The sequence below is a fragment of the Manis pentadactyla genome, chromosome 3 (assembly GCF_030020395.1).
Source record: "Manis pentadactyla isolate mManPen7 chromosome 3, mManPen7.hap1, whole genome shotgun sequence".
In the NCBI taxonomy this organism is placed as follows: domain Eukaryota; kingdom Metazoa; phylum Chordata; class Mammalia; order Pholidota; family Manidae; genus Manis; species Manis pentadactyla.
Window position 1 is genome coordinate 201867030 of NC_080021.1, and position 26950 is coordinate 201893979.

Genomic DNA, 26950 nt, shown 5'->3' on the forward strand with positions numbered 1-26950 from the left:
CCTTATGTCTCTTTTCCGTTACACTGGCCCCTGTTTCCGTACTCTGGAGAGTCCAGAGCCCAACCTAATGTCGCAGAAAGGTTTCTGGTGGGGCTGAGGTTTCCCTCCTGGGTCAGATACCTGGCAGTCTTCTTTCCCACAGCTGTGGCTCCCTCCTGGCCCCCTTGGCTCCTGAGGCTTATTGTCCTTTTATGGGACTCTGAGCCAGGCTGAGCACTGCCCCCATCCTGCCCTTCTCTCAAAGGGCTGCCGGCACAAGGCTGTGATGTGCAGCTGATTTCAGTGAAGGTTTGAGGTACTGCAGGAGGGTGGTGGTGGGGGCTGTCATAGCATGGAATAGTTGTCAAGGCAATTGTCACCATTCCTTGCCATTGGGAAGGTGTCATAGGCTGCATTCCCCCAGCCTCCATCTCCCATCTACCTGAGGATCCCATCTCCTTGGCTTTCCCCTCCCTTCTAGAACCTTCACTTCTCTCAAGGGAATGTCTAGAGTGCTTTTTTAAACAAAAGAAACCACCTCCCTTTGTCTCCACCCTCAGCAAAGAAAGGAATTGGCAGAAGCTTTGAAATGAGGGGTTTCTTAAACATGGTAGGCTTCTTAGGCAGGGCTTCCTCTCTCCCTTCTAACCCACTTCTGGGTGGGGAGAAGAAGAATTTATTCTAAGTCCGAAGTGAACCCCCATTTACTTATGGATTATTTTTATCTGGCACTTGGTAGCACCACCAGCCCTAGGGCTAGTTTGGTGCAGGAAACCACCCACATACTTGCCTCTGCAGGCCTGGCCTTCATCCACCTGAAGACCTCCACTTAATAATTTTCTTAGGAATTGACTTGACCCACTGACTCTTTCTACCTTGTCACCTTTACTTTGCAACACATTTTGGTTTCTTGGACACTTTCTTTGATTCAGTTATGTGTTGAGGGACCTGCTTTGAGCTCAGCCTGGGCCTGCTTCCTTGAGGGGCAGAGGGCCTGGGTAGGGCCTGTGTGGTGGGTATTTGGGAGGCGGATGTATAGTGGTTAGGGATGTGGGCTCTGGAGCCAGACTGCCTGGGTATAAATTCTGTGTTTTCCCTTTGACCTTGGGCTTGTTACTCCACTCATTTGTACCTGTTTTCTCACCTGAGTCATGGATGATAACAAGCCCGGCCTCATCAGGGCTGTTTGGGGGTTGAGCTTTACATGTAAAAGCATTGGGCCCCGTGGCTGGCACATGGCACTGTGGTTCTCTAAGTTCTGTGGCACTGTATTTGCTGTTCTACATGTATGGTTGCTTCCCCCCAAAATGACAACCTGCCTAGGGAGGTTGACTGCTAGAAATACAGGCCCCTACTAATCATCACCGTGTGTGCCATGTGAATGCCCCGGTGGGGAGTGCTGCCCAGTTCTGAGCGGCAGCCGGCAGTGGTCAGGGAAGGTATGCTGCTAGACATCAGGGCTCCTTCTCCGCACTTGCCCCTTGAGCACAACTTGTGCTTCTCCGCCTCCATGCTTCTGCCCATGTTGTTCCTACCTCCTGGAGTGCCCTTCCCATTTGGAGTTCAAGCTCAAAAAGATCCTCATCCAGAAGCCTTCCCCACCAGCTGGGGGACATCTCTTGGGCTTTGTGTTTCTGGAGCATTCTGCCCAAATATGTCTTCTGTAGGGATTCTACCTTAGCTTCTCTGCTGGAGGAGCGGGGAGCAGCCCATAGTCCCTCTCAGCTGTCTCCCATGTGGAGGGAACTTGATGAGCAGTTCACTCTGGGATTCTAGACAAGGGGTGAGGTGGCTCTAGGAAAACATACCCAGGGGTCAGGCTGGGCTGGAAAGCCATCCCTGGACTCCACCCTGCCCATGACTGGGATGCCCCTGCACAACCTACACATTCCTCAGTGGGAAACAAGGCCCACCCAGTGACTAAGTGGCTCCTTGTTGAATTTCAAAATGGTGAAGGCAGTTGGCATATTTAAACTCCAACTCATATGTGTGCTGCCTTTGTGCCCCTCATTGCAGGAAGCATGTAAAGGAGGAGGCCTCCTGGGATGGATGACAGCTCTCTGCACTGGCTGGTTGATGCCCACAGGGTGCTCCAGGTTACCTCTCATGGGGGTGACATCTCAGCATCCCCTGGGTATGGCTGACCTGTGGGCCAAGGCCTTACAGCTGTGCCTCAACCTGGTTAGTTACTAAATGGGCTTTCCTCCAGAGATTTCCCTAGCTTCTGTGCCTGCACCTTTCTTCCTCTTTCCCCAGGAAGTACCACACAAAGCCTTCTGGTGAGAACACTGGCTGTGCTGGAGCAAATTACTGAGACCCTGGAGCCAACTCTAATGCCAATCTTACTTTTTGTTCCTTCAAAGGTTCTTCGGAAGACCTGAAGTTCTGTGTGCTGTATCTAGCAGAGGTGAGTCCTTGTCTCGGAGTTCGAGGAGAGAGATCTGTGACCTGGCACTAGAGAGAGAAGACATTGGGCCGGATTCTGGTCCAGGTTCTCTGCCTCTCCTGTGGTGGTTCTGGGCAGGTCTAGAATGGCACTTCCCTGCCCTGTGGCGTGGGAACAGTAGTCCCCGCCTTTGTCTCCTACCTCTGTGCGGAAGAGCAGTGGCATGGCAGTGCCTCGAGAGGACAGAGGGAGACTGACCTTCCACTCAGGATCTCCTGGTTTCCAGCAGGAGTTACAGGCAGGCTGTGGCCTGATACCCGGGCATTACCTGGTTTATTTGTTTGGTAGTCCTTCCTCTGGAGAGTGCCCTGTTTCTTGTGCATACTTCTTTCTCCCACTTTTTCCAGGAGGTACCACCTGGCACTCCTCCCACAGGGTCTCGTCAGTGTTTCAAAAGGCCTGAAGGCTTTTGTACCTTTACTTGGGCCAGATAATATAGGCCAAAGACATGGGTGTCTGTGTTTTGGGCTGAAATGATACCCACTCAGTGTGATTGGTATTCCTGGTTATCTCAGTCTGATTGGAAGCGTGGATGGGTGTGCTCTGCCATTGCTGAGCAAAATCAGACAAAGAACCTATTGCTTGATATGGTTTGGGAGATTATATATCACTAAACCAGGGACTTAATCAAAGACATCCTTGGTGATGAAAAAGTCCTTGGGAGCCACAGAGCCACAGGAATTCTTTTCCATTTTTAGTGAATCTATTCCCAACCTTGTGTCTATACTAATATGAGGAGGGGAAGTATATGTGCCAAGCAGGGATTCGCTGGACCCATTCCTGTCCTTTGCTTCTGCTTGTCTGTCTCACCCGACAGTCCTGGGAACTGGCCTGTCTTATGGGACAAGACCCTGTGGGTGGGGCATGGTCTAAACTGGCTGGCTAAGAGGAGTGCACCCTTTTGAGAAGGAATGTGTGTGTTCCTTGTGACTGAAAATCAGTTCTCTGGTTCCTGGCTAAGATAAGAGGTGTAGGCCTTTAAGAGAGTCCCCTTGGGTGAGCAGACCCCTGTGGGAGAAGACAGAGTGGAAGGTCAGCTCCAGAGAAGAGCAGAGAGTTCCAAAGGGTAGTGACATGGTTGGAGCTGAGCTGGGAACCCTGACTGCCTAGAATGGCACCCTGAGGGCCAAGAAGGCATGGCTATCCTCCCTTTGCCAACACACCCCCACTGGGCACAGGAAGTAACTGGCAGAGGCACTTGAAAGCCAGCAGGTGTTGAGTTCCACAGAGCCCAGTGGGCATCTGAGAAGCTGGGCCAGGCTGGGAGGAGCCAGAGCACTTGCCCTCTCAGCCTCTGGATTCCCTCTGGATTCCAGTTTTCTCTGGCAGGTCCTGAAATGAAGTTCCAAGTTCTTTGATGCCAAAAGAACTTTCTGCCAGGCTGGGTTTGTTTTTCCACATAAAACTACTTCTGCTTATTGGTTTCCAGGGAGCTGTGACCTCCTTCCTAACCCTCCAAAGATTGATGAAGGGATATTGATCCAGGGCCTTTTATTTCACTGAAGTGCCAGGTGATCTGACCCTAAGGAGCAGGGGATTGAAGCTCAGAAGCAGCCGATAGACTCTCTTTTCTCTTAATGGACTGCTATTAATGAGAGGCATGTTGGTAACGCAGGGAAAACAAGATATTGCATGCTCTGTAGCCTGGAACAGGCTTGACATGATAGTTTTGGTTTCCATTAAGAACCCCCAACTCACATCTTAGTTGGGACTTCTGACAAGTGGTTCCCTCCATTGCCTAACATGCAGGAGACATCCAGAGAAGGAATAGGATTTGGAGAGGGTTTTCTGCTGCATGCAGAAAGCCATGATTGTCTGGGTGGTAACAGTTCTGAGTGTTCCCCAGGAATAGGTCCTGGGTAGGATGGTCCTAAACAGTTCTTGGACCTGGGGTCTCTATTCTCCTGGACAGGTGTCACTCAGCCCCTGCAAGTCCATGAGATTGATGCACCCTGCTACTGCCTTCAGAGTACTGGGGGTGGCAGGTCAAAGGGCACACTGGTCAGAGACCATTCTCTAACTTAGAATCTGATCCTGGCTCCATTAATTTAAAATTCTGCGCTAAGGGGTTAGGAACACCTAGGTTTGAATCTTGGCTCTGCCATTTCCTGAGTGACCTGGGCAAGTCACATACTCATCTCTGAAGCAAGGCGGATGAGGCCTGCCTTGCAGAGTAGTTGTAATGATTAAATGAGATTCAATAAGATACTGTGTCCAAGGTACTTAGTACAGAGCCTGGCACACAGTGAGTGCTCAATAAATGGTAGCTATTATTATTGTCAGCTTCATAACAGGAGGAGAGCCTTTCATATTCATTTACTTTCCATTAGAGACATCACCAATGATTTATTGATCTTTTAAGAAGGAAGAGGAGTAGCTCACGTTCTTTGTAATGTACTTACATATACAAATGTAGCAAGATGTCAGGTTCTGGAGGAGGCAGAAAACAGACTTTGAATCTCCTCTCCTGAGACGGCCTGGGGTCCCTGCCTTAACCTTTGTGAGCCTTAGTTTTCCAATCTGAAAACAGGTGCCAGCTGTGCCTTCCCTCCCTCCCTATGTCACAGGGCCATCAGAATTGAATTAAATGAGAGGATGTTTGTCAAAGCAAGTGAGCAAACCAATCACAGCATAGGAGATTTTAGTTTTCACAGAGATGCCAATACTTCAGGGACAAGGAGGTGAGGCAAGATGGGGGTTTTAAAGAGGCCAAGAGAAGCTGGGTTTCTGGTTGGATTTGGGGGTGCTCATGTTTGGATGCAGACGTCCAAGCCCAGGGCTGCTGTGTCTGGAGAGGTCAGTACTAACCACCCTGCAGTCAGGAGGCCCTGCCTCTCTGTGAATGACATGAGGATGTCTTCCAGGCGGCGGACAGCCTTGACCTTGGAGCCTGGTATCTGAGAGCACAGTGTGCGACAGCGGAGAAACCAATGAGTTGGATCACACAGTGGATTCAGAGAGTCTGTTCATATACGGGCAGTGAGGCAGGCATCGGGCACCCCTGATTTCGACGGATTTAGGCAGATGGGAATTCTGCCTCCCTGGAGGGAGCTGGCTCTGTGGTCTTTCTCTTGGCCAGGCCAGCCTCCAAGGCTCTAGGCATGGGCCTCCCCAGAGTGTTGGCCCATCTGAGGCAGCCAGCCCCTGCCCGGGCCAGTCCACGTGTAGGTCTTTGGTGCCTCAGAAGTCTGGGTCCTCTAGCATTCTGAGGTTTTCAGCTCCAGGTTCTCAAAGCCAGAGACCCAGCCCTGAACTCTACTGCTGAGACAGGTAATATGGCCGCCATCTTGGGTAGAGAAATGTGGTTTTCCAAAGGAGATTATCCACAGAGCAAGGAAGGGCAGGGTGGTTCTTGTGGCTGCCCGTAAAATGGAGATAATCACAGCCACTGCCTTGCAGGTTGTTGGAAGACAGGCCAAGGCACTGCTGGTGAAGTGCTTAGCCCTGTGCGGGTTCAGTGTGTGAGACGATGTCTCGGGATCAGGGGGCAGGTGGCCCTGTTCCTGTGAGAGGTCCCTTCAGCATAGGGAGGCTTCCTTGCCCTTTGTAGGAGGGGTCCACCGTCCCGGACCTCAGCAGCGCAGAGGTGCCCAAAAAGCTGCCAGTGAGCTCTGCAGCTGCTCTGAGACCTGCTGGCCCACAGAATCCTTCTGAAGGCCTTTGCGCTTTGTTGCCTCCAGGCACAGTCTGCAAGGGGAGCATTCTTGCCAGCCAGTGCTGTGACAGCCGCCTCGGAGGCTCCCAGGTTTGGGGGATGAAATCTCAGCAGTCGGTTCTCCAAGGCTGTAGTCTTCCTTTTGCTGCTCATTGTCAGTAAGATCTCAGGCGGCTCGTGGCCACTCTGAGCCTTGGTTTTTCCCTTCTACAGAATGGAAGTAATGATCCAAGCCCTCCCTACGTCTTCAAGGAACTGTCAAGATCAAAATGAGATCATGGATGGAGAAATATTTTTTAAAATTGACAATTAGATGAAATGAATTTTTATTAAGGCAGAGTTCCTGCTTCAGAACAGAAAGAGAGGAAGTTGGGGCTCAGGGAGATTAAGGGTTTTGCTGAAACCCAAACAGCTAGGTAGAGACAGGGCTGGGAGGCTGGGGCCAGGGCCAGCTTTGTGGAGTGATGGCCTTTCCAAGCTGGCAGGGACCATAGTGCCTGCCTCACGCCTCGCCCTGCAGTGGGGGCACAGTGAGACAAGGAACAGAGGGTCCTTGCGTTACTTGCCCCACCCAGCTTCTCCCTGGGGGATCTTGGGGTCTTTTGCTGGGTGTGTCCTTCCTCCATGGTGGGTAATGGAGGGCATCTGCTAAGGGGCAGTGTTGCCTCACCACGTTCACTCAGTTCCCTTAAGTCAAAGGGTTTCTTCCCTCCCCCCTCTGATGCTTCTAGGAAGATCAGCTGCTGAGCACTTTGGCACAGGAGTCGCACAGCTGGCACCTGGGAACACTTAGCATGGGAGGCGGCCCCGCTCGGAAATGCAGCATCCCTAAGGGTGGGGTTGGATGGCAGAGTAGAAAAAACGTCCCCAAATGCTATTAGGTGATGCTGATGAAACACCCCAGCTCAGAGCCTTTGCATTTTCTGTTCCTTCTCCGTGGAACACTTTCTCCCGAGCACTCTCCTTACTGGCTCCTCACTGTTCAGGCCTTCACTTGTGTGCTGTCCCTTCAGCAGGGCTCCTCTAGCCACCCTCTTGGCTTCTTATTGTTTCTTCCTCCAACTTGAGGGCAAGAACTCCATCTCTCTTATTTTCCTCTACCCCCCGGGTCTAGTACAGTCCCTGACACATAGCAGATGCTCAATAAATACTTATTAAGCAAATGGAGTTCAGAGTAATGACAACAGTAGCTGCTGTTTGTTGAGGCCTCATACTGTCCTCGTTACTTGGCTTCCTGCTAGCCCTGAGAGGCAGGTGATGTCATTGTCATTCCCATTTTACAAACTTTTCCTGAGGTCAGCTGCAAGGGAGTGGCAAAGATGGGATTCAAACCAGGCCTTCCCAGCTGCAAAACAAGGAAGGACTGTGTGGAAACACTGTCTTTTTCTCTGTTCCTAGCCACCCAGCTCATGCTCTTAGCTGCCTGGCTGAGCTCATCTAATCACAGCCCTGTGGGGTTATAATCAAATTCCAGCAGAGTCAGAAAGAGCTTGCAATCCCCTGATCAGAGCATGCTACAGTGGATGGTAACGCTGGGCACGCTGTACTGACCCGCCGCCCCCCCAGCACACTCTGACTGCTTCAGGGCTGACTCCCTGGGTCTGGCAGCTCCCTGGTGCTTGTGCCAAAGCTGGCCTGGATTTGACCTCATCCCAGAAGTCCTCCAGGGAGCCGGAGCTTACCAAGGCCATTACTTGTCAAGTGCTGTGCTAGGCTTAGATGCAAAAACAAAGTTCTTCCTAGAAGGAGTTGCTAGTTTAGTTGGGAGATGAGACTGCACTTAGCGAGGTTAAAGAGCAAAGTGAGATTTAAATGACAGAAGTACTAGTGCTGAGATGTCATTGCACTCAACTGAGCTGAACAGTCATTGATCACATGCCAGGCAGCAGTGGGGCTGTGGAAGGCTGCCTGACTGAGCCGCCAAAGACTTTCTAAAGGGACATGAATTTCTGTTTGAGTCTGTTATGTCTGTCCCACTACCTGTCTAACCTTGGCCTTGTGGTCAGATGGTGTGCTGAGGTTGGGGAGGGGGTTCCGTGAGCTTGGGGAGGGGGTCCTGGTTCCACAGAGCATCAGAAGGCCAGAGACCTAGGCCCTCTGGGTTTCGCACATGTTCTCCTAGCTGCTGCCTTGTGCTGCCTGTCCCTGGGGGTGACCTCACCGTTTCTGTCCTGTGGCTCTCCATGGGACTCCATGGTGCTGGGAATCACCGCCTCCTTCCCTCCCCCCAACCCAGGGCACATGGCTCACCAGCTGGCCCCTGAACCAGCTTCCCTGCTCCGCTGGCTGCCTTGACGTCACTGGGGATTGGTGTGCATTTGTGGCTTTTAGCGGGCACTCTCCTCCCTGCTGCAGCCTCACCCTCTGGACCCCAGGGATGGGCTTGGGTCTGGGACCCCCCAGAAACAGGGAGCAGCCCTGACCATCCCTTTCTCGATTTTCCCTGACGTCAGAAGGCAGAGTGCTTGTTCACTCTGGAGGCGCACTCGCAGGAGCAGAAGAGGAGAGTGTGCTGGCGCCTGTCGGAGAACATCGCTAAGCAGCAACAGCTGGCAGCTTCCCCCCCGGAGAGCAAGGTAAGGCCTCTCCAGGGGCTGCAGCCCTGGCTGCCTGGCTGCGCCTCCACCAGCCTGGAGCCTCCCCATTGAGCTTGGGACCAGCCTGCGCTTAGGACTTGGATCTGGGCAACGAGCTCCTGGCGCAGAGGCATGTGCTTGAATCCTCTCCCCCTTGGCATTTCACTGGGTCTACTGAGTGGGCTTCGCATTGCTCAGGTAGAGCGACCGAGCCAAACTGAGCATGACCCATCAGTTCTCAGCCCTGTTCTCTGGTAAGGTCTCTTTTGGGCTGGCCTCCCTGCTGCTGCCAGGCATGCGGTCCCCCTCTGCCATTGGATAGGTCATGCCCAGGGGCAGCACACTGGTGTTTAACACCGGCCCAAGGCAGACGTAACTAGGAGGAGATGTTTGCGGCAGAAGCTGTTCTTGTTTGATGCAGGCCCCAGCCAAATGGTGCCAACTCGTGTTTGCTGGGGTCTGGGGGCTGGCCAGCTGGAGCCTCAGGGAAGATCAGACTCCCAGCTGAGGCTGATCTGCGACGGGCACCCCTCAGCTGGTCTGGGGCCTGTGGAGGGGAATGAGATAGGAGCTGGACCACACAGCCTTGCCCTTTGTCACTCGGATGTCAACTACAAGGCACAGTGGGATTTCCCATTTGTGAGTCACCAGGTCCCTTCTGCTAAAAGCATTGGCCATTTTGGGATTTGGTCTGGCTGGCTGCAGAGGGAGCGGAGGGCTTGGTCTGCTGAGTCAGCAGGGGGAGGATAAATGAAACCGAGTGGCATCCTGAAAACCTGCTGGCCTTCTTGTTCCTTCCGGCTCATTCAGGCCCCCTGTGCTATGGGCAGGGGGGCCCGGCCTCCTGAGGGCACCTGCAGAGTAGGCGGCAGGGCTGCTGCCTCTGGAGGATAAGTGGTGGACAGCAGTTCCCCAGCTATTCCCTAAGTAACAAGTGAGAGTCTAAGAATTACATCATCTCAGGCTTGAAAGTTATCTTGTTTGACACTAGCCAGAGGCAAGAATAACTTTGATGAGGGAGGAGAGAGGGAAGAGCAAGGACTTCTGAGTCACACTGTGCTGCTGACTGGGCAAGTCACTATGGTACTCAGTGCTTTAGTATCTCCGTCTGGGGACAAGGTTCCTCCCCCAAAGGGTTTTTGTGAGAATTAAGTGAGACGGTGTATACACTGTTCACAGCACAGTGCTGGCATGCAGTAGGCACTCAATCAACCCTAGCTTTGAGCTCACTGCCCCCACCTCCACCGGGCTGCTTGTGTCAGGCTGGCAGGTTCTGCTGAACAGATATCCTGTCACCAACACCACAGGTGTCACCAACACCGCCTTGTGCCCTTGACCCAGGTTGGTCTCAGTCAGTATTCAGGCTACTCCCTTGTCACTGGAGCTGCCCCTAGGATGTTACATGGCTGACTCGTGTCCTGCAGCATTCTTTTGTATTGGGCTTAGCAGCTTCTGGACTGGGGGAAGAGTTCTTTCTGTGTCAACTTCAGAGACTGAGGGTTTTGGAGCGTATTGCAACAGCCTTCTCAGTGTCTTTGGATGGGTCTCTCCAAACTGTCAGAAGGACAGTTTGAGTGGCTGAAGGTAGGCTGGGCTTCTGAGACAGGGTTTGGTTCCTGCAGGGTTGCAGGCTTGGCTGGCTGACCCTGGAAGGGACCCAGTATTTAGGGCCTGGCTTCAGGATCACACTGAGATATATGGGACCCCTGGGCCAGCAACAGTTGCACACCTTTCCAGATCAAAACTCTTTAATGTGTGTATAAAGGAGAAGCTCTGTACTGGGCGGGAGAAGGGTGAAGGAGGGCCTGACAGTTGGGACAGCCTCAGGATTGCCCCCTCGGCTGAGAACTGGGCCCTGGCACAGCCACTTGGCAGATCCTCCTTAGAAGGCGGTTCTGTAACCATCTTTTGTTAGGCAGGCCTCTTGGGGGTCTCACTGCCCTAACTTTCCCACTCTCCCACCCCTACACACTTACAGGGTTTTAGCAACTTCTTCCTTAGAAGGACCAGGTCACTTACAGAAATCTCCCTGAGAGAAGTTCTGGTAGATATGATTTCTCCAGTGCCAGTAGTTCCAGGAGTGCTTTAACAATCTTAACAACATGGCCCAGGTGGCTGTCCAGCTGGGCCACAGTGCTCAGCTTTGTCAGGTCCTGGCAGCCTCAGAGGTGATGTGAACCTCTTTGCCAAGGGCTGGCCCATAGCCTTTCCACTGAGGTTGCTGTCCTCCAGGGAAGACAGAAGAGGTAAGGCCAGACAGAGCTCGGACACCGGCTTCTTGCTTTACAGGCAGAGTCCTGCTTGACCAATTTGTCCTGACTGAGTAGCATGTCTTTATTAAATGCCTTTTCTTTGTTTTTTCTGTGAATGCTCTGCCTTCTGATGCACAATGGAAAACACTGCCCGAGCCACTCCCTGACCCCTCCACACCAACACAAATGCTTCTCTGGGGAAAGAGGAGTCTGCAAAGCGACTCCCTGAACTCCCATGCTGCCCTTTCTCAACTATGTTCAACAGTGTTTGCTGATACCTTGGAATGGGGGATTCTTCAAACATCTTAAGGAATGCAAAGTTCTTCCCAAATTTGCAAATCATAATAAATATGATATGCCTTGAATATGACATGTGTATTGAGAAGATGGAGGGGATTGGAAGAAGATAGATTCAAAGAACAATAGAGAGGCGGGTGTGCCCTTGCCTGCTGTGTGACCCTTGGGAACCGCTTTCCGCATGGTCTCCACATTGCCTCAGTGGTCCCATTTGCACGTTGGTCAGGTGGCTCATTCTAGCTCTTCAAGCTTTGTGATTACCATGAAAGCTGAGGGCCTGGGTTCTGTCTGGTCTCCATCAGAGAACTATACCTTGAAGACTTCTGCTTAATTTGACTGCCTGTGAAACCTGCCATTAGGGGACAGATCTGTTCCCCTCTTTGGGGTGGGGGGAGTTACAGACTTTCTGTACCATCTCTGAGGTACCTGTGGATTGTAGGGTGGGTGTCCCAGCTGAGGCAGGGTGGATACAACGAGGCCAGCAGCAGCCAGACTGCAGCTCTTCTTGCCTGGGGACTCCATTGCCTTTCTTCAGCTTATTTTCTGGCTGACCATGGTAGGTAGGAGGCTGCTGTGGGTCGGCCTGTGCACTCCCCCTCTTTCTGTAGAACTCAGTGGCCCAGCTTCCTTCTGTTCACCACTCCCTTCCTCCTCATCAGAACTCTGCCCCCTTGCCCTGGAGGGAACCTACCTTTCTTCTTCTGCCTAAGATAACTTATAGAACTCTCGGCCTCAGAACATTTGGCTAATGCAGAATGACTCATGGGTGGTCCTACCTATGGCCAGTGAGGTTCTAACCTGGGAGGGACAGATGACACATATTATTTTGGTTATTCAATCAAACATATGTAATAAGTGCTTGCTCTGTGTTGGACACTAGTTTAGGTCCTTTTCGGTCACAGAGATGGGTGAGAACTGGTCCTTGTCCTTATGGAAATCTCCTATAACTGGACAGAAGTTCAAGGGCGCTGAGTGACAATCCAAGCATTAAAGGCTGTGCCTGTCAGGTCCTAAGTGCAGTGTGGGGGGTCTTGGCTGCACATTCGCCATCCATTCAGTGACCCTTCACTGAGCCTGCACAGTGTGCCCAGCGCTGGCCAGGGCAACGGGAAGCCTCTGAGGACAGTGGGCTTTCAGCCGAGCCGCCAGGGATAAGAAGTGTGCAGAGCAGCCTGGCGCTTTACCTGGTGGGGATGCACGGAGAAGTCTGTCACACTCTTTCTTTGGGAGATCACAGTCCAGTGGTGGAGACAGATATGCCAACAGATCAAAAATGACATAGTAAGTGATTTGGGAGGTGCAAACTCTTATCACTCTGTGACTGTAGGCGAGGCACCCAGCCTCTCTGAGACTTGGTTTTTTCATCAGTGCAATGGATGGATTAACAGGGTTCTCATGAGGATTAAACTCATGTAATGTGCTTAGTGAAGTGTCGCACAAGAAGAACTCTGAACTAGCTGCTATTATTATTATTTTAAAGTTAAGTCTGTATAGGAAGATTCCTCTAGTGGCCTTGTTTATTGAAGCTGAATGCTGCTGCTCTGAGCACATATGAGGACTGTTCCATATCACTTTCTGGTAACCACCTGCCATGTTCCAGGGCCCAGGCAGGGAAACTGAGGCTCCTGCGTCTGCTTTGGCTGGCTGTAGGACTTCTCCCAGATGTGACGCCGAGGTGTATGCCATCTTGTCATCATCATCACTTGGCAGATAGAGACAGGGCCCTGGAGATGCTAAGGTCTGTCTGAGGACCTTAGAAAGTAGCAGGGACAGGTCCTGGAGTCAGGCAGCCTTGGCCTGAGTAGACAGCGAGCTAATTCCAGTTCTGTCTGGTTCCACAGAAACTCCACCCTTATGGCTCTCTCCAGCAGGAGATGGGGCTTGCCAACTCAACCAATGCTACCCAGGATAGAAGCCTTACCTCATCAGAACAGACTCTGATTGGCTGAGCAAACCCAGGGCGGGACTCTGCTTCTGGCAACTTAACCCTTTCTTGGGCATCCCCTACCGCACAGTAACCACACCTCAACTGGAGCCAAAACGGAGGACCAAGATGGTGGCCTAAGTCATCTGAAGGGAGTGGCCCTGTGGGTGTGAATGGACTGGCATCAGAAGGACCGCAGTGGCGTGAGAGGCCCTGTGGGCATGTGCAGACTGGCATCAGAGAGTCCCAAGTGGAGAAGACTCGGAAACTGATTCCTTACAAGGAAGGAGTTGATGAAATAGCATCTCAGCTTCTGGTGGTCCCAGCACCTGCCTTGGGGCAGCAGGAGAGGTTGGGAGAGGTCAGCTCTGATGGAGAACATTGCCATGACCCTCCGCTGCCAGAAGACATCGCCACCCATTCAGTCACTTTTTATTCATTCTTCCATTCGACAGATATTTTGGGGGCATCTACTTTATGCCAGGCTCTGTGCTAGGAGCTAGGGATACTGTGGAGAATAAGATGGACGAGGTCTCTGAGCTTACCAAGATCACAGTCCTTGTAGGGGAGTGAGCATTAAATAAATCACCACCAACACACACACACACATGTACACATGATTACAAACTATGTCATGAAGGAAAAGAACAGATTCCTTAAGAAAAGAATATTATTTAGATTGCTATGTGTGGGTGGGGTGGGGGCAGGGGCAGGTCATAAATTTTAGGCTGAGGTCTGGGGGCCAGAAAGGAGTTGGCCAGGCAGGGACTTTGGGAAGAGTGTTCCAAGCCGATGGAACATCCGGAGGACAGTACCTGAAATGGCAAGGAGCTTGGCTGCCTGGGGCAATGAAGGTCAGGCCAGTGTGGCTAGGGCTTAGTGAGGAGTCAGATGGGGTGCGTGGGGGCCCGATCACACAGGGCTCTGGTGGTTAATGTTTTACTGATTTCATTCTAGATTTAGTGGGAAGCCACTGAAGGCTTTTGAGAAGGTGACTCAGAGAGTCTCAGTACATTTCTAGAAGATCAGAGAGCTCAACAAGGGGCCCAAGTAGGTGTGGGGAGATTAGTTAGGGGTTCCCTTCAATCTTCCAGGTGAGGGGTGATGGTGGCCCCTCTGGACAGTGGCTGGGGAGCAGGGTATGGGAATGCCCAGAGTCTGGGATATGATAGAAAGTCTGGGAGGAGAAGAGATAATTCTCTGTCCTTCCACCCACTTTGCCCTCATCCTTCAATGTGTCTTGCTCCTGTGCTGGGTGCAATTGAGGATTGGGGCCTTCCTCACAGAGGCTCCTCCAAGGCAGCTCTCCGTAGGGACCAGAGCTGAGCTCTGAGAGTGTCCCTGGAGTTGGGAGCAGGGTGCTCTTGGCCTGGTCAAGGCAGGAAAGTTCACAGCCCCCAGGCTGCAGCAAAGGCTGCCTGTGCGCTCCCTCCATTCTATGCTGAATGGTCTTATAGGAAGCTGGAACACAGCCTTCTAGAAAGTGACTTGATTTGCTATCTGCAGAGCTCCTAAGAGTCAGGGACCAGGGCTAGGTATGGCTCAGCACTCCAGGGGACACAGTTCCTGCCACAAGGCTAAAGAAAGACCTGCCAAGGGGACAGTGACTAGAGCTCAGTCTGCTCACTGCTGCACCTGCCGCCAGAGCCTGGGGTTGGGCAGAGCTCACACCCTTTTCTAACCGCCAAGACCTAGATCGGGGGAAGCCCAGGGCCACAGATCTGAGTGACATAGCTCACACACAAGGGGAATGGGTAGGACCAGTGTTGCTTGCAAAGAAAAAGGGAGTCAGAGAGGCTGGAGAGATGGTTCAGGCCAGAGAAGCCCCTGGACCGTGGACACTCTGCACTGAGTCCTATAAGACCTTCTCAGTGTCTTTAGAGAGGGGTCTTGTGCTCTGATAAGTTTGCACAGCTTCTCTGGCCACTCCAAGAAGGGTGGCCTAGAAGAGAAAATGTTCCTCACCTCCCACTTTCCCTCCTCCCAGCCTAGGCAAGGTCAGACACATCCCATCAGCAGTCTAACAGGGGATGGATGTATCTGTCTATGACCAGGCTCATGCCCCCACCCAGCAGGGGAACAGGTGTGGCCTGAAGTGGGGCAAGTGATACAGTGCCTGTCAGCCAGGAATCAGTCTGCAGGGTTAATTCTGAGCAGTGGAGCAGCTGGGTCTACAAGGACAGCAAGCTGCACTTTGATTTCATTTGATTCCCTTACAAAATGACATTAAGGGGAATGTGAGGCACAGGAGAACTGCCTGTCTGGAAAGGTAGCAAGCTGTGCTCTCTGGGACCTGGTGACCTACCTCCGTCCACCAGACAGATGCAGAGGACAAGAGTTCTGGCCACAGGGAAATGGAGAATCTGAATGCATCACCCAGCCCTGGGGACAGGGCTTTCCTCCCAGCTTGTCCCAGGAGGCTGCTGAGTCGAGTGAATGCTCACGTCAGGGCCCTAGGCCTGGCTGGCCACTGGGGAAGCAGACATTAGCTCCTGGGTTGGTCTTCCTTGTGACTGCGGTGAGCCACGCTGCCATTGCTGCTGTGCCTCTCAAATCAATGAAACAATTAATTTGGCTCCATGGGCTCGAGAAGATGAAATATGACCGGGTGGCCACTGCTTTTCAGCGTTCCAGGGCATCCCAACCATTCAGGATGATGAACAAGCTTTCAAAATTGCATTTGGGAGTCATAATCACGGGAAATGCTGCTGGCCCCGCCCTCCACATAAATCACGCTAAGAAGCCCACACAATGGTCTCTTTCCTGATGGCCCAATTGTCTTGGTTTGGTGTCTCAGGGCCCAGGAGCTGGGAGGATGGGAGCACAACCATTTATTGTTGAAAAGGCCATCTGTGCGATTTGAATACAAAGTGATCCTTTTAGTGCCCCGCACACCCTCTGATCCTGTGTTGGTGTTTTCTCATGTCTCAGGCTCTGGGCCTTCGGAAACTCTGTCTCTCCTGGAAGTGGTCACACCTGGTTTCTGCTGGCCTGGGTCTATGACCCTTTGGGAGTTGGGACCTGTTGGAAATAATGATGACATTTATTTATGTATGTCTTGTTTTTATTAATTCTTTATGTAAATTTTTTTTCATAAATTCTTCCACCAAAGCTCTCATTTCTCACACACAGCAACAAGGGGGCTCTGCAAAGGGAAGGCCGAGACAGTTTCCCAATGTGGGAGGGTTCCCCGCAGTGAGAGCATGGGCCTCAGGGAGGGCAACCGGGCCCCAGAGTATTACCTCCCCAGGCCTCCCAGCAGCCTCGTTTTACCCGTGAAAAGGGCTAAGACTCAGAGAAGTTAAATGATTTATCCAAGGTCAAACAGCTGGTAAGAGGCTGAGCTGGTCCTCAAGCTAAGGCCTCTCAACCGAATCCACTGTTCTTTTCAGATGTAAAGATAGCCTTTTAGGGGTGGAACTAAGAAAAATCAATCATCTCCTCCAGGAAGAGGCAGGAGGAAGACATGCCACATCTAGAAGCTGTGGTCCTTTAAGCTCTGGTGGGGGTACTTTAGGACAAATAAATGACAGGCCCTATTCTCTACACATTGGGGAAGAAACTTCCAGAGTTCATATTCCTGGGGGAGGTGGCCCAGGCTGCAAAGATCAATAGTTTCACAAGATTTGAGAAGTCTGATATGAAAGATAAGGTGGGGCTCCTTAGGACAGGCTCTCAGGGGCATGGGGACAGTCAGGTGGCCCCTTTCCCTTTTGAGTCCGGAGTTCAAGAGGATCAGCAGACATGGTCTTGGGGTACCTGGCGGCAATGGAACCATGGCCACAGCTTCAGCTCCAGGTCCAAGTGGGCTAAGCAGGAGTCCTGGAAGGAGGGCTTTGACCCAAGCCCTGTTGAAGTAGGCGGGTGAGCCCAGTTCTGGGGCTATATTTTGCTAATTGACTGGTTTTGAATTTCAGCCCTAATTACTTAACTGGGAATCAACTGGATTATATTTCAGACATCCCCCAATTAAGCTGACTCTTTTCCCTAAAATGTGCAACAATTTTCCAGTCTCTCCAGCCCTCCCCCTCCTTCCTTGCTGCCCCTCTGGCTGTGGACAGATTCCTTCTCTGTGTCATGTTCATGGTCTCGGCCATATTGCTCTCTTTTTTTGACTTTCAACAAAGACAGCACAACCTTATCTCCTATCATGTCTTGTCTTTACTTTCTCTCAGCCTTTCTCTGAATAGGGCCACCATCCTCCATGTTGTTCCCAGATCCTTGTTAAGGGCGGAATAATAACACTAGGTAATTTAATGAGCATGTACACTGTGAGCCTGACATGGTGCCAGGCTTTGACCTACATTGTCTCTTTAATCCTCACTACAGCCTCATGAGGTGCATTATCCCCATTACACATTTACTCTCATTATATCCAATTGGGAGACGAAGCTGCTGAGTCTTAGAGAAACTTGCCCAAGGTCACGCAGCTAGGGGATGGCTAGGATTGGAACCTGGGCAGCCCAACTCCAGAGCATCCGCTTTTGATTGCTCTATTCTCCTGCTTTGCAGCTTGAAATCAAGCACCATCCAAGCTGGGAGGGGCCGAGGGGACTGAACAGTCACACTCACTCCTGCCTCAAGACCATGTGGGAGGTCATTGTCTTCGGAATAAAGCCCAGGTCTCAGCGTGGCTCTCAAGGTTCTCCCTGGTTGATCTGCACAGTTCTTGCTTTGTACCCACAGTCTGACCACACTGGATTATTCCTTTTCCAAACTCTCTGTGTGCATTCATGTTTAGGCTATTTCTTCTGGCTGATGTGTCTGCCCTTCTCCATTGTCCCTGCTAGATGCAATCCTCAATCTTCGAGGCTTGGCTCTCCTGAGACACCTGTCTAAGGCAGGCATCAGAGGTCATTGCTTCCCCCTCTGCATTCCCATAGTGTTTTGTTCACCCATAACATGGTAGGTGGATATGTCTCACCTGCAAGACTATGAGCTACTTGGGAACCAGTGGAGGCAAATCTTATTTATTTCTTATTCTGTTACTTCCTGGTCCTTAGTAGGTGTTCAGTAGATGTTGTAGAATTGAATTGGGCCCTACAGTTCAAGGCCTTCATGTTGTAGAATCTAGATGAGGAACTGAGGCTCAAAAAGGGGGAAGCGACCTGACCAGGGTCATGGCACAAATTACTGGCAGGGTCAGGACTAGAAATCAGGTGTCCTGACTCTCTTGACTCAATGCTTTTCCTGTTGCACCTCAGCTTTGTGGGACCAGAGCCTGGATCCCCACCTGGTTCATTAAGGTGTCCAGGTTCACTCGGGGTCATGGATACCACCATATTCCATGCTGACTCCTGGCACCCTTGGAGGGAAAGGAGACCTAATCAGAACTGCTCCTATGGTTTTGGTCCCAGGTTTACATATCCGAAAGCAGAGAATATAGTATTTATTTTATGAGTGACTAGACTTTTCATGGAACTATAGAACCTTTGAATGTAGTACTGAAAAGCCTCCCTCCTTCACCACCAGATCAATTGATTAACAAGCTGATTTGCAGAAACCAAGACTATAGAAGGGCCAGAGCTTAGATGTTGCTAGAGCTGGAAGAACCCAGATCCCTACCTGCCAGGCCAGCGCTCCCCTTCAGGGGCTTTGAAGCGTCTGCCAGATTGGAGGCAGGGAGGGGTGCAGAGTGCCTTAGGATCTTGTCATCTCACTCATTAGGAAAAGTCAGTCACCACTTTGGGCTGTAATGGAAATAGTGAGAAATGGCTTGACTAATGGCGTGGGCAGAGGTTGTCTAGTCAGCGGCTTGTCTATAAATTCCTGGTGTGTTCTTGCTGGAGCGGAATGAATGGGGCTGCTGTGTTTTACCTGGAGCTCTGAGCACAGCAGGACTATTGGAGATGCTTGCTGTGGTCTAGTCTAAAAATAGTAGTCGGAGCGAACTGAGGGGAAGAGAAGGGGGCTCCTTCAGGAGCTGGGTGGGGCAACTCGAGTTGCCCCTTCCTCTTCCTGCCAGGCTCTACGTGAGGATGTGCCCTAGCTGTAGAGAATCTAGATCTGGGAGAGTCTTGGAGCTGTCAGCCCTCGCACCCCCTTCTCATACAGCAGAGGAGGCCGAGGAGGCCCTGGAGGCCCAGAGAGGTGAAAGGACTGGCCAGCCGTCACAGCTTGGGGCAAAGGTCCCAGAAAGCAGGCTGTTTTCCTCCTACTGTTTAACAGAGCAGCCGCCAGCCTTGCTAGGTTTTCTCTGGCTGCTTCTGGGTGTGCACCGGGCCTGGGAACTCCTGGGGCCGGATGTGGTTGGGCTTCCTGAGAGTCGCCTGGCGGGCGAGGAGTCCCCAGCTAGTCTGCCCCAAGTGCTGACCTCTGCCAGCTGGCCTTCCAGCACCACGCCTTCCCTTTGCTGCTGTCCCCACCCTTACTGACTTGTCCGTCTGTTGTCCCTTGGATTGTCTGCAGGGAGGGTGGACAAGGGCCGGCACAGAGCCAGCCCTCAAGACCAGAGGGCCTAGTATAGCTCGAGACCTTTTTCTGCTCTTCCCTAGGAATAAGCAGAGGGAGCTAAGGTAGAAGAAGGGCCTAGGTTTAGAGACAGGCAGGCCAGGGTTCAAATCCCTGCTCTGCTTCTCACTAGCTGTGGGATTCCTGGTGGGTCATCTAGCATCTGTCAAATAAGAAAAGGACACCCATCTTACTGGATTCTTGTGAGGATTAAAGGGGATGGTCTGTGCAATGTACCTGGCATGTAGTAGGTACTCAGTAATGGGGTTGTTGCTCAGTCAGGTGTGAACTTGTGCTTGACTCTCTGCAACCCCCTTCCTTGGGACCTCCACCCATGGGGGCATGGTAGGTGTTTTTTCTTTTTAATGTAGTGGAATTTTGTTGCATTGTTATAAAAGTAAGTTGTGTTTATTAGAAAGAAAACATGAAATACAGTTGAAGGAAATGTTCACCCTTAATTCCCATACCCGGAGATCACTACTGTTAACATTTTGGGGTGTTATCTGGTGAGGCATTTGTTTATACACACATATCTTATTTGCAAATTGGGATTACTGGTGTATACAGTTTTCTAACATGCTTTTTTCCATTTAACAATGTAGTGTATCTATGTTCCCATGTCAATAAATATTCATCTACAGCATCATTTTTAGTGCTTACAAAGTAGTTCATTATGTAGGTGAAGCATCCTTTATTTAAATAATCTCTAATAGTTCAACATTTAGGTTATTTCCAATTTTTCATTGTTAAAAAAGCCTGGGATAAAAATCCTCATAGGTATATTTTAGCATCTCTAACATCCAGTGTAGATATTTGGCCCTCTACAAATACTTTTTGAATGAACATTTTGTTAGAATAAATTCCTGGTAGTACAAATTCCAAGTCAAAGGGCATATATTTAGTAAAAAGAGTTCCTGATACATATTACCAGGTGACTGTCCAGAACAGTTGTACCATTTTATAATCGGTACTTTAGGTTGACTGATATATCTTGCTTGGCATGGTAAGTCCTACTTCCTGGGAAACCCCTCAGTCCCAAGCAAACTAAGACAGCCTTAGGAAGAGAATGCCCATTTCCCCACACCCTCACCAGCACCTTGCATTGTTGCACTTTTTGGTAGGTTAATTTTTTTGATTAGTAGAGATGTTGAATATTTATGTGACTTTTAGTCACTTATGTTTCTTCTTTTGTGAGTAGTGTTTTCAAGTGTTTTGCCCATTTTTCTTTTAGGTTGTTTATAGTTTAGTCATTAATTCACAAGAGCTCTTTATATAATAAGGATATTTGGTCTGTTAGCCTTTTATTTTTCATTGTATTTTTAATCTAAAGATGTTTCTGATTATAGGTAATTATATCTATAGATTGTTTTATTGAGCTATTATTCACATATACAATTCATCCATTGAAGTGTAAAATTCAGTGGCTTTTTAGTATGCCCACAGACTTGTGCAACCTTCACCACAATTCAATTTTAGAACATGTTCATTATGTCTAAAAGAAACCATGCCCTTTAGCTGTCATCCACCAATTCCCCCATCTCCTCTAGTCCTAGGCAACCACGAATCTACTTTCTGTCTCTAGATTTGCCTGTTCTGGACATTTCACATAAATGGAATCATATAATGTTTGGTCTTTTGTGTCTGGGTTCTTTCATTTAGCATAATGTTTTCAAGGTTCATCCATATTATATCATGTATCAGCACTTCATTCTCTTTATGGCTGAGTAATATTCCATTATATGGATATACTACATTTTATTTATCCAGTCCTCCGTTGAGAAACAATTAGGTTGTTTCCACCTTTTGGCTGTTATGAATAATGCTGCCATAAATGTTTCTGTGCAATTCTTTTGTGTGGGCATGTTTTCATTTCTCTTGAGTATATACCTAGGAGTGGAATCCCTTGATCAAAGGGTAACTGTGTTTAATTTTTTGAGGGACTGCTAGACTGTTTTCTAAAGTGGCTGTACCATTTTATAGTTCTATCATCAGTGTTTTTCCCATTTGTTGTTTTCCTGTTTTTAAAATTATAGTCATGCCAGTGGGTATGAAATAGTATCTCATTGTGGCTTTGGATTGCATTTTTCTGATGACTACTATCATATATATAAATTTAAACAAATACTTTTTGCCCGTGGTGTTGTGGTATTCACCCCAGGATCATACAATATTCACTAATACACCTTGAACTTTATGATTTTATTTTTCAGCTTGTACACTTGAGTCTATCTGGAATTTACTTTGGCTTATAGTATGAGGCAAAATGCTTTTCAGTTTTCCCCGTTATTTGCTGCAATGCTTGTACATTATGTTAGGATAAGTAGCTTCTCATTACTCTTCTTTAAAATTTTTTTTCCTATTCTCACATCTTTATTCTTTTTTTTTTTTTTTTTAAATAATTATTTTTTATTGAAGGGTAGTTGACACACAGTATTACATTACATTAGTTTCAAGTGTACAACACAGTGGTAGAACATTTATATACATAATTCTAGGTTCCAGCTATCACCCTACCAAGCTGTTACAATATCTTGACTATATTCCTTATGCTATACATTACATCCCGGTTACTTATTTATTTTACCATTGGAAGTCTGTCCTTTTTTTTTTTTTTTTTTTGTGAGGGCATCTCTCATATTTATTGATCAAATGGTTGTTAACGACAATAAAATTCTGTATAGGGGAGTCAATGCTCAATGCACAATCATTAATCCACCCCAAGCCTAATTTTCGTCAGTCTCCAATCTTCTGAAGCATAACGAACAAGTTCTTACATGGGGAACAAATTCTTACATAGTGAATAAGTTACATGGTGAACAGTACAAGGGCAGTCATCACAGAAACTTTTGGTTTTGCTCATGCATTATGAACTATAAACAGTCAGTTCAAATATGAATACACATTTGATTTTTATACTTGATTTATATGTGGATACCACATTTCTCTCTTTATTATTTTTAATAAAATGCTGAAGTGGTAGGTAGATACAAGATAAAGGTAGAAAACATAGTTTAGTGTTGTAAGAGAGCAAATGTAGATGATCAGGTGTGTGCCTGTAGACTATGTGTTAATCCAAGCTAGACCAGGGCAATAAAACATCCACGTATGCAGAAGCTTTCTCTCAGAACAGGGGGGGTGGGGTTCTAAGCCTCACCTCTGTTGCTCCCCAATTTCTCACCTGATGGCCCCTCTGCGACTGTGCCTGTCTTAGGTTGTTCCTCCCTTGAGGAATCTTACCCGTCTCTGGCTAACCAGTCATCTTCCGGGGCCATACAGGGAAATGTGAAGTTGGTAAGTGAGAGGGAAGCCTTATTGTTTGAAAAGGTTAGCTTTTTACTTCTTTGCATATTTATGCCCTGTGGCTTCTATGCCCAGCATTTGTCTTGAGCTCACATCTTTATTCTTTAACATAAAATCCAGTATAATTTTTTTTTCAGTCCCTATCTCTCCCCTGACCTTCCCCCCCCGCCAAATCATTGAGATTTGGGGTATAATTATATTAAAAATATACATCAAAAAGCAGAGTACTGAAGTCTATTCAAAACAGTCTTCCCATCCAGGAATAGGATTATATCTCTTCACTTACGAAGTCTTCTTTTAAGATTCCCCAAGTAAAGTTTTGAAAAAAACATGTTTCTCTTATAGGTCTTTCACATTTTTTTGTTTAACTTATTTGAGAAATTGAAAGTTTTTATTTATATTCTGAAGGGGAATATTTATTTATTTATCATTACAATTTATCATTTAATTATCATTATATATTTGTCATATGTTCTTCAACTGATAATATACTTGTACAGAAAGTCTTACACATTAGTGAACAGAATAGAGTAAATAAATAAAATTCCCCCTTCTCTAAGGCCTTCCCCATTCCTGGCCACTACTATAAATTTGGTGTGGTCCCTCTAAATATTTTTCCAGGCACAGATGTAAATATATCCAATATGTAATTTTACTAAATAGTATCAGATTGTACAAAAGTTTCTATAACTCATTTTTTTTTTTTGTAGATAATTATTTTTTATTGAAGGGTAGTTGACACACAGTATTACATTACATTAGTTTCAGGTGTACAACACAGTGATAAAACATTTATATACATGACAATTCTAGGTACCAGCTATCACCCTACCAAGCTGTTACAATATCTTGACTATATTCCTTATGCTATACATTACATCCCGGTTACTTATTTATTTTACCATTGGAAGTCTGTACTTTTTTTTTTTTTTGTGAGGGCATCTCTCATATTTATTGATCAAATGGTTGTTAACAACAATAATATTCTGTATAGGGGAGTCAATGCTCAATGCACAATCATTAATCCACCCCAAGCCTAATTTTCATCAGTCTCCAATCTTCTGAGGCATAACAAACAAGTTCTTACATGGAGAACAAATTCTTACATAGTGAATAAGTTACATAGTGAACAGTACAAGGGCAGTCATCACAGAAACTTTCGGTTTTGCTCATGCATTATGAACTCTAAACAGTCAGTTCAAATATGAATACTCATTTGGTTTTTATACTTGATTTATATGTGGATACCACATTTCTCTCTTTATTATTATTATTTTTAATAAAATGCTGAAGTGGTAGGTAGATACAAGATAAAGGTAGAAAACATAACTCATTTTTTAAAACTTAACATATCATGTAAATCTTTGACAAAGTTCTCCCTCTTTCTTTTAAGTAGCCAGTGGACCACAAGTTAACTACTTTCCTTTTGATGTGCACCCAGTTTGTTTCCAGTGTTTTGATATTATGAGCAATGTTGCAATAAACATCCAAAGAATGCCCTGTATGTTACATCATGCTGCACTTACTCGTAGGATAGAGTGAGACACACACTACCATGGTGCTCTACAAATGCTTTCCTTCTGCCCAACACGATTGATATAAAGGAACAGAGAGGTAAAGCAGATACACAATTCACATTCCTATTACCAGTGAATGAGTGCCTGTTGCCCTACACCCTACCTAATATTGGATTAATTCTTCATTCGTATGATAAGTGAAATTTTTATTTCATTTAAATTTCCAATTATTTGATTATTAGTGAGATTGGGCTTCTTCTTATGTTTATTAGTCATTTATATTTCTTCTTCTTTGTCATGTCAGTTCATATCATTTGCCCAGCTTTCTATGGGGGTATTTATCTTATTTGTAAGAGCCCTTTATATGATAAACATATTAACCATTGCTTATTATAAAGGTTACAAGTGTTTTTTCCTAGTTTTCCATTTGTCTTTTAACTTTATTTACAGTCTCTCTTACCATTCAAAAATTAACATATTTTGTAGTCAAGTCTTTTTTGGGGCTACAGGGAAATAGAAGGCTATATTTTCAAAGATCTTTCCCACTCCAAGATTATAATGAATATTCTTCCATATTTTATTCAAGTAATTTTATCCTTTTACCTTTTACATTCATAGTTTTAATTCATCTGTGATGGAACTCTCAGGTTTTTCCCCAAATGGTAACCAGTTTTTCCAAACCTATTTTTTGAATTGTCCTTCTTTTCCTCACTTACCATAGACCAAGTTCCCACACATTGGTTTTGAATTTTCTTATTTCCTTTGTTGATCTGTCTATTCCTACGGTAGGTTGAGACTTAATTATTGTAGCTTCAGAATTTATTTCAGGCTAATCCTGAACATCCCAAGGCTAATCTTCCCTTACTCTTCTGTAAAATCCTCTGAAGTTATCACCCTAATCCTAGTCTGCCTGTGGTTTTACCCCTACTTTTGCCACAAACATATCAGGAACAACACCAGATCCGGCATAGTTTGTCCGCACCTCCTCCCACCCATAATGAGTACATCAGCAGGCCCCTGCTTCTCTTTGCTTTCCTCCATGCCTCCTAGCTATTGTTGGAATCATCTGGAACTTTAGTTTCTGATTGCTACTATTTTCAAATATTAGTTCTATTATGTTTTAAGAATTATTTATATAAATTGCATTCAGTATCTCAATTATGCTCTCAGTAGTTAAGTGTACAAACGTTTCCGGCTTCATTGCTTGCCACTCTCTTGTATACCACATCATCTCATTCTTGACTTCCTGGTTTTGATTCCTTTTTTTTTTTTTTTTTTTCAGGAGAGCTTTCCTGAGCAATTTTTCCAGAAAGGGTCTGTGGGTGGCATGCTTTCTTAGTCTGTGTAAGTCTGAAAATATTTGCCTTCATGTTTGAATCATCCTTTTCCTAAGTAGACAATTCTGGTCTCACAGCCCTTCTCCCCCAGAAACCTGAGACCAGTGACATCATCCCAGCGTTTAGTGTTGTAAGAAACGTACTGCTTGCTGGACTCTCTAAAATTTATGGAAACAATCAAGATTTATCCTTCCAATCTTTGGAATTCAGATTATTTCTAGTTGTTTCTTCTCTTTTGGTGATTTTTCCTCGTACTTATTAGGTAAGCCTTTTTAGACTGATGACCCAAGTCCTTAGTTCAGGGAACTTTTCTATTAATTTTTGGAATTCTTTCTTTTCCATGTGTTTAATTCATTCTTCTGGATTTCCTACTAAAAATAATAATAATATTCACTATAATAATAGCTCCTAATATTTATCAAATGTGCTTTCCTTCTGCTATAATATGTAATCTGACTGATACTATTGTTATTATTTTATAAATAAGGAAACAAAGGAATAGAAAGAATAAGTAGATTATACAAGGTCTCATAGCTAGGAGGTATAGACCATGATCCAAGTCCAAGCATGTGGCTCCAGAGCCTGTGTTCTTAGCTAATACACTATACTCTCTGCTTGTCAAATCCAGCCCCCAAACCCAACCCTGATCCTGACCCCAGTGCCCTTCAGGAAAAGTTGAGTGTTGGCAGTGGAGAAAACATGGGGATGCTAGAGTGATGGAGCTGAAGCAGACTGCAAGACTAAGGACCAGAGAGGAGATAGGGTAGTCAAAGGTTCCCCAGTGAATTTCAAGTTGGGAATCTTCCCCTCCCTCCCTTCCCTCTGTTCAGGCCTCATCTCTGTTCCTGGGTCTACTGTATTGTCTCCTTGTGGATCTCCCATTCCTACTCCTGTCCCCTTAGTCCCCTCTCTGAATAGCAACCAAGAGAGCTCTGTAGAGTAAAGCTGGTCATTCTCACTGATGAATGTTTGTTGAATGACTGCATGAATGAACAAATAATTTCAGAGTGCCTACTGTTAGGTGCTGTGTTAAGTACTGATGATAAGATATGCAATAGGAATCTTCTAGTTGCAAGTGACAAGAGCCCAAGTCAGTTAGCTTCAGCCAGGAAACTGAATTTGTTGGATCATGGAGGGTAGCCTTTAGGCATAGCTGGATTCAGAGCCTGAGACATATCACCAAGAATTGGCTGCCCCTCGCCGTCTCTTCATTCTAC

At 47.4% G+C, this 26950-nt stretch overlaps 1 protein-coding gene across 8 annotated transcripts in view; it reads left to right on the forward strand.

Moving 5' to 3' along the window:
- The window catches only part of RGS3 (regulator of G protein signaling 3), a 116478-nt gene that overhangs the window by 51856 nt on the left and 37672 nt on the right, over positions 1-26950 (forward strand). For 4 of the 8 annotated variants that reach the window (XM_036915572.2, XM_036915573.2, XM_036915575.2 and 1 more), the window contains 2 exons: positions 2343-2386; positions 8534-8656. In XM_036915572.2, coding sequence (XP_036771467.2) covers positions 2343-2386; positions 8534-8656 — 167 coding nt within the window. Of the gene's footprint in view, positions 1-2053; positions 2161-2342; positions 2387-8533; positions 8657-13046; positions 21871-26950 lie in introns of those variants that run through there. The other 4 variants (XM_036915577.2, XM_036915583.2, XM_057498942.1 and 1 more) reach the window with 4 other exon arrangements.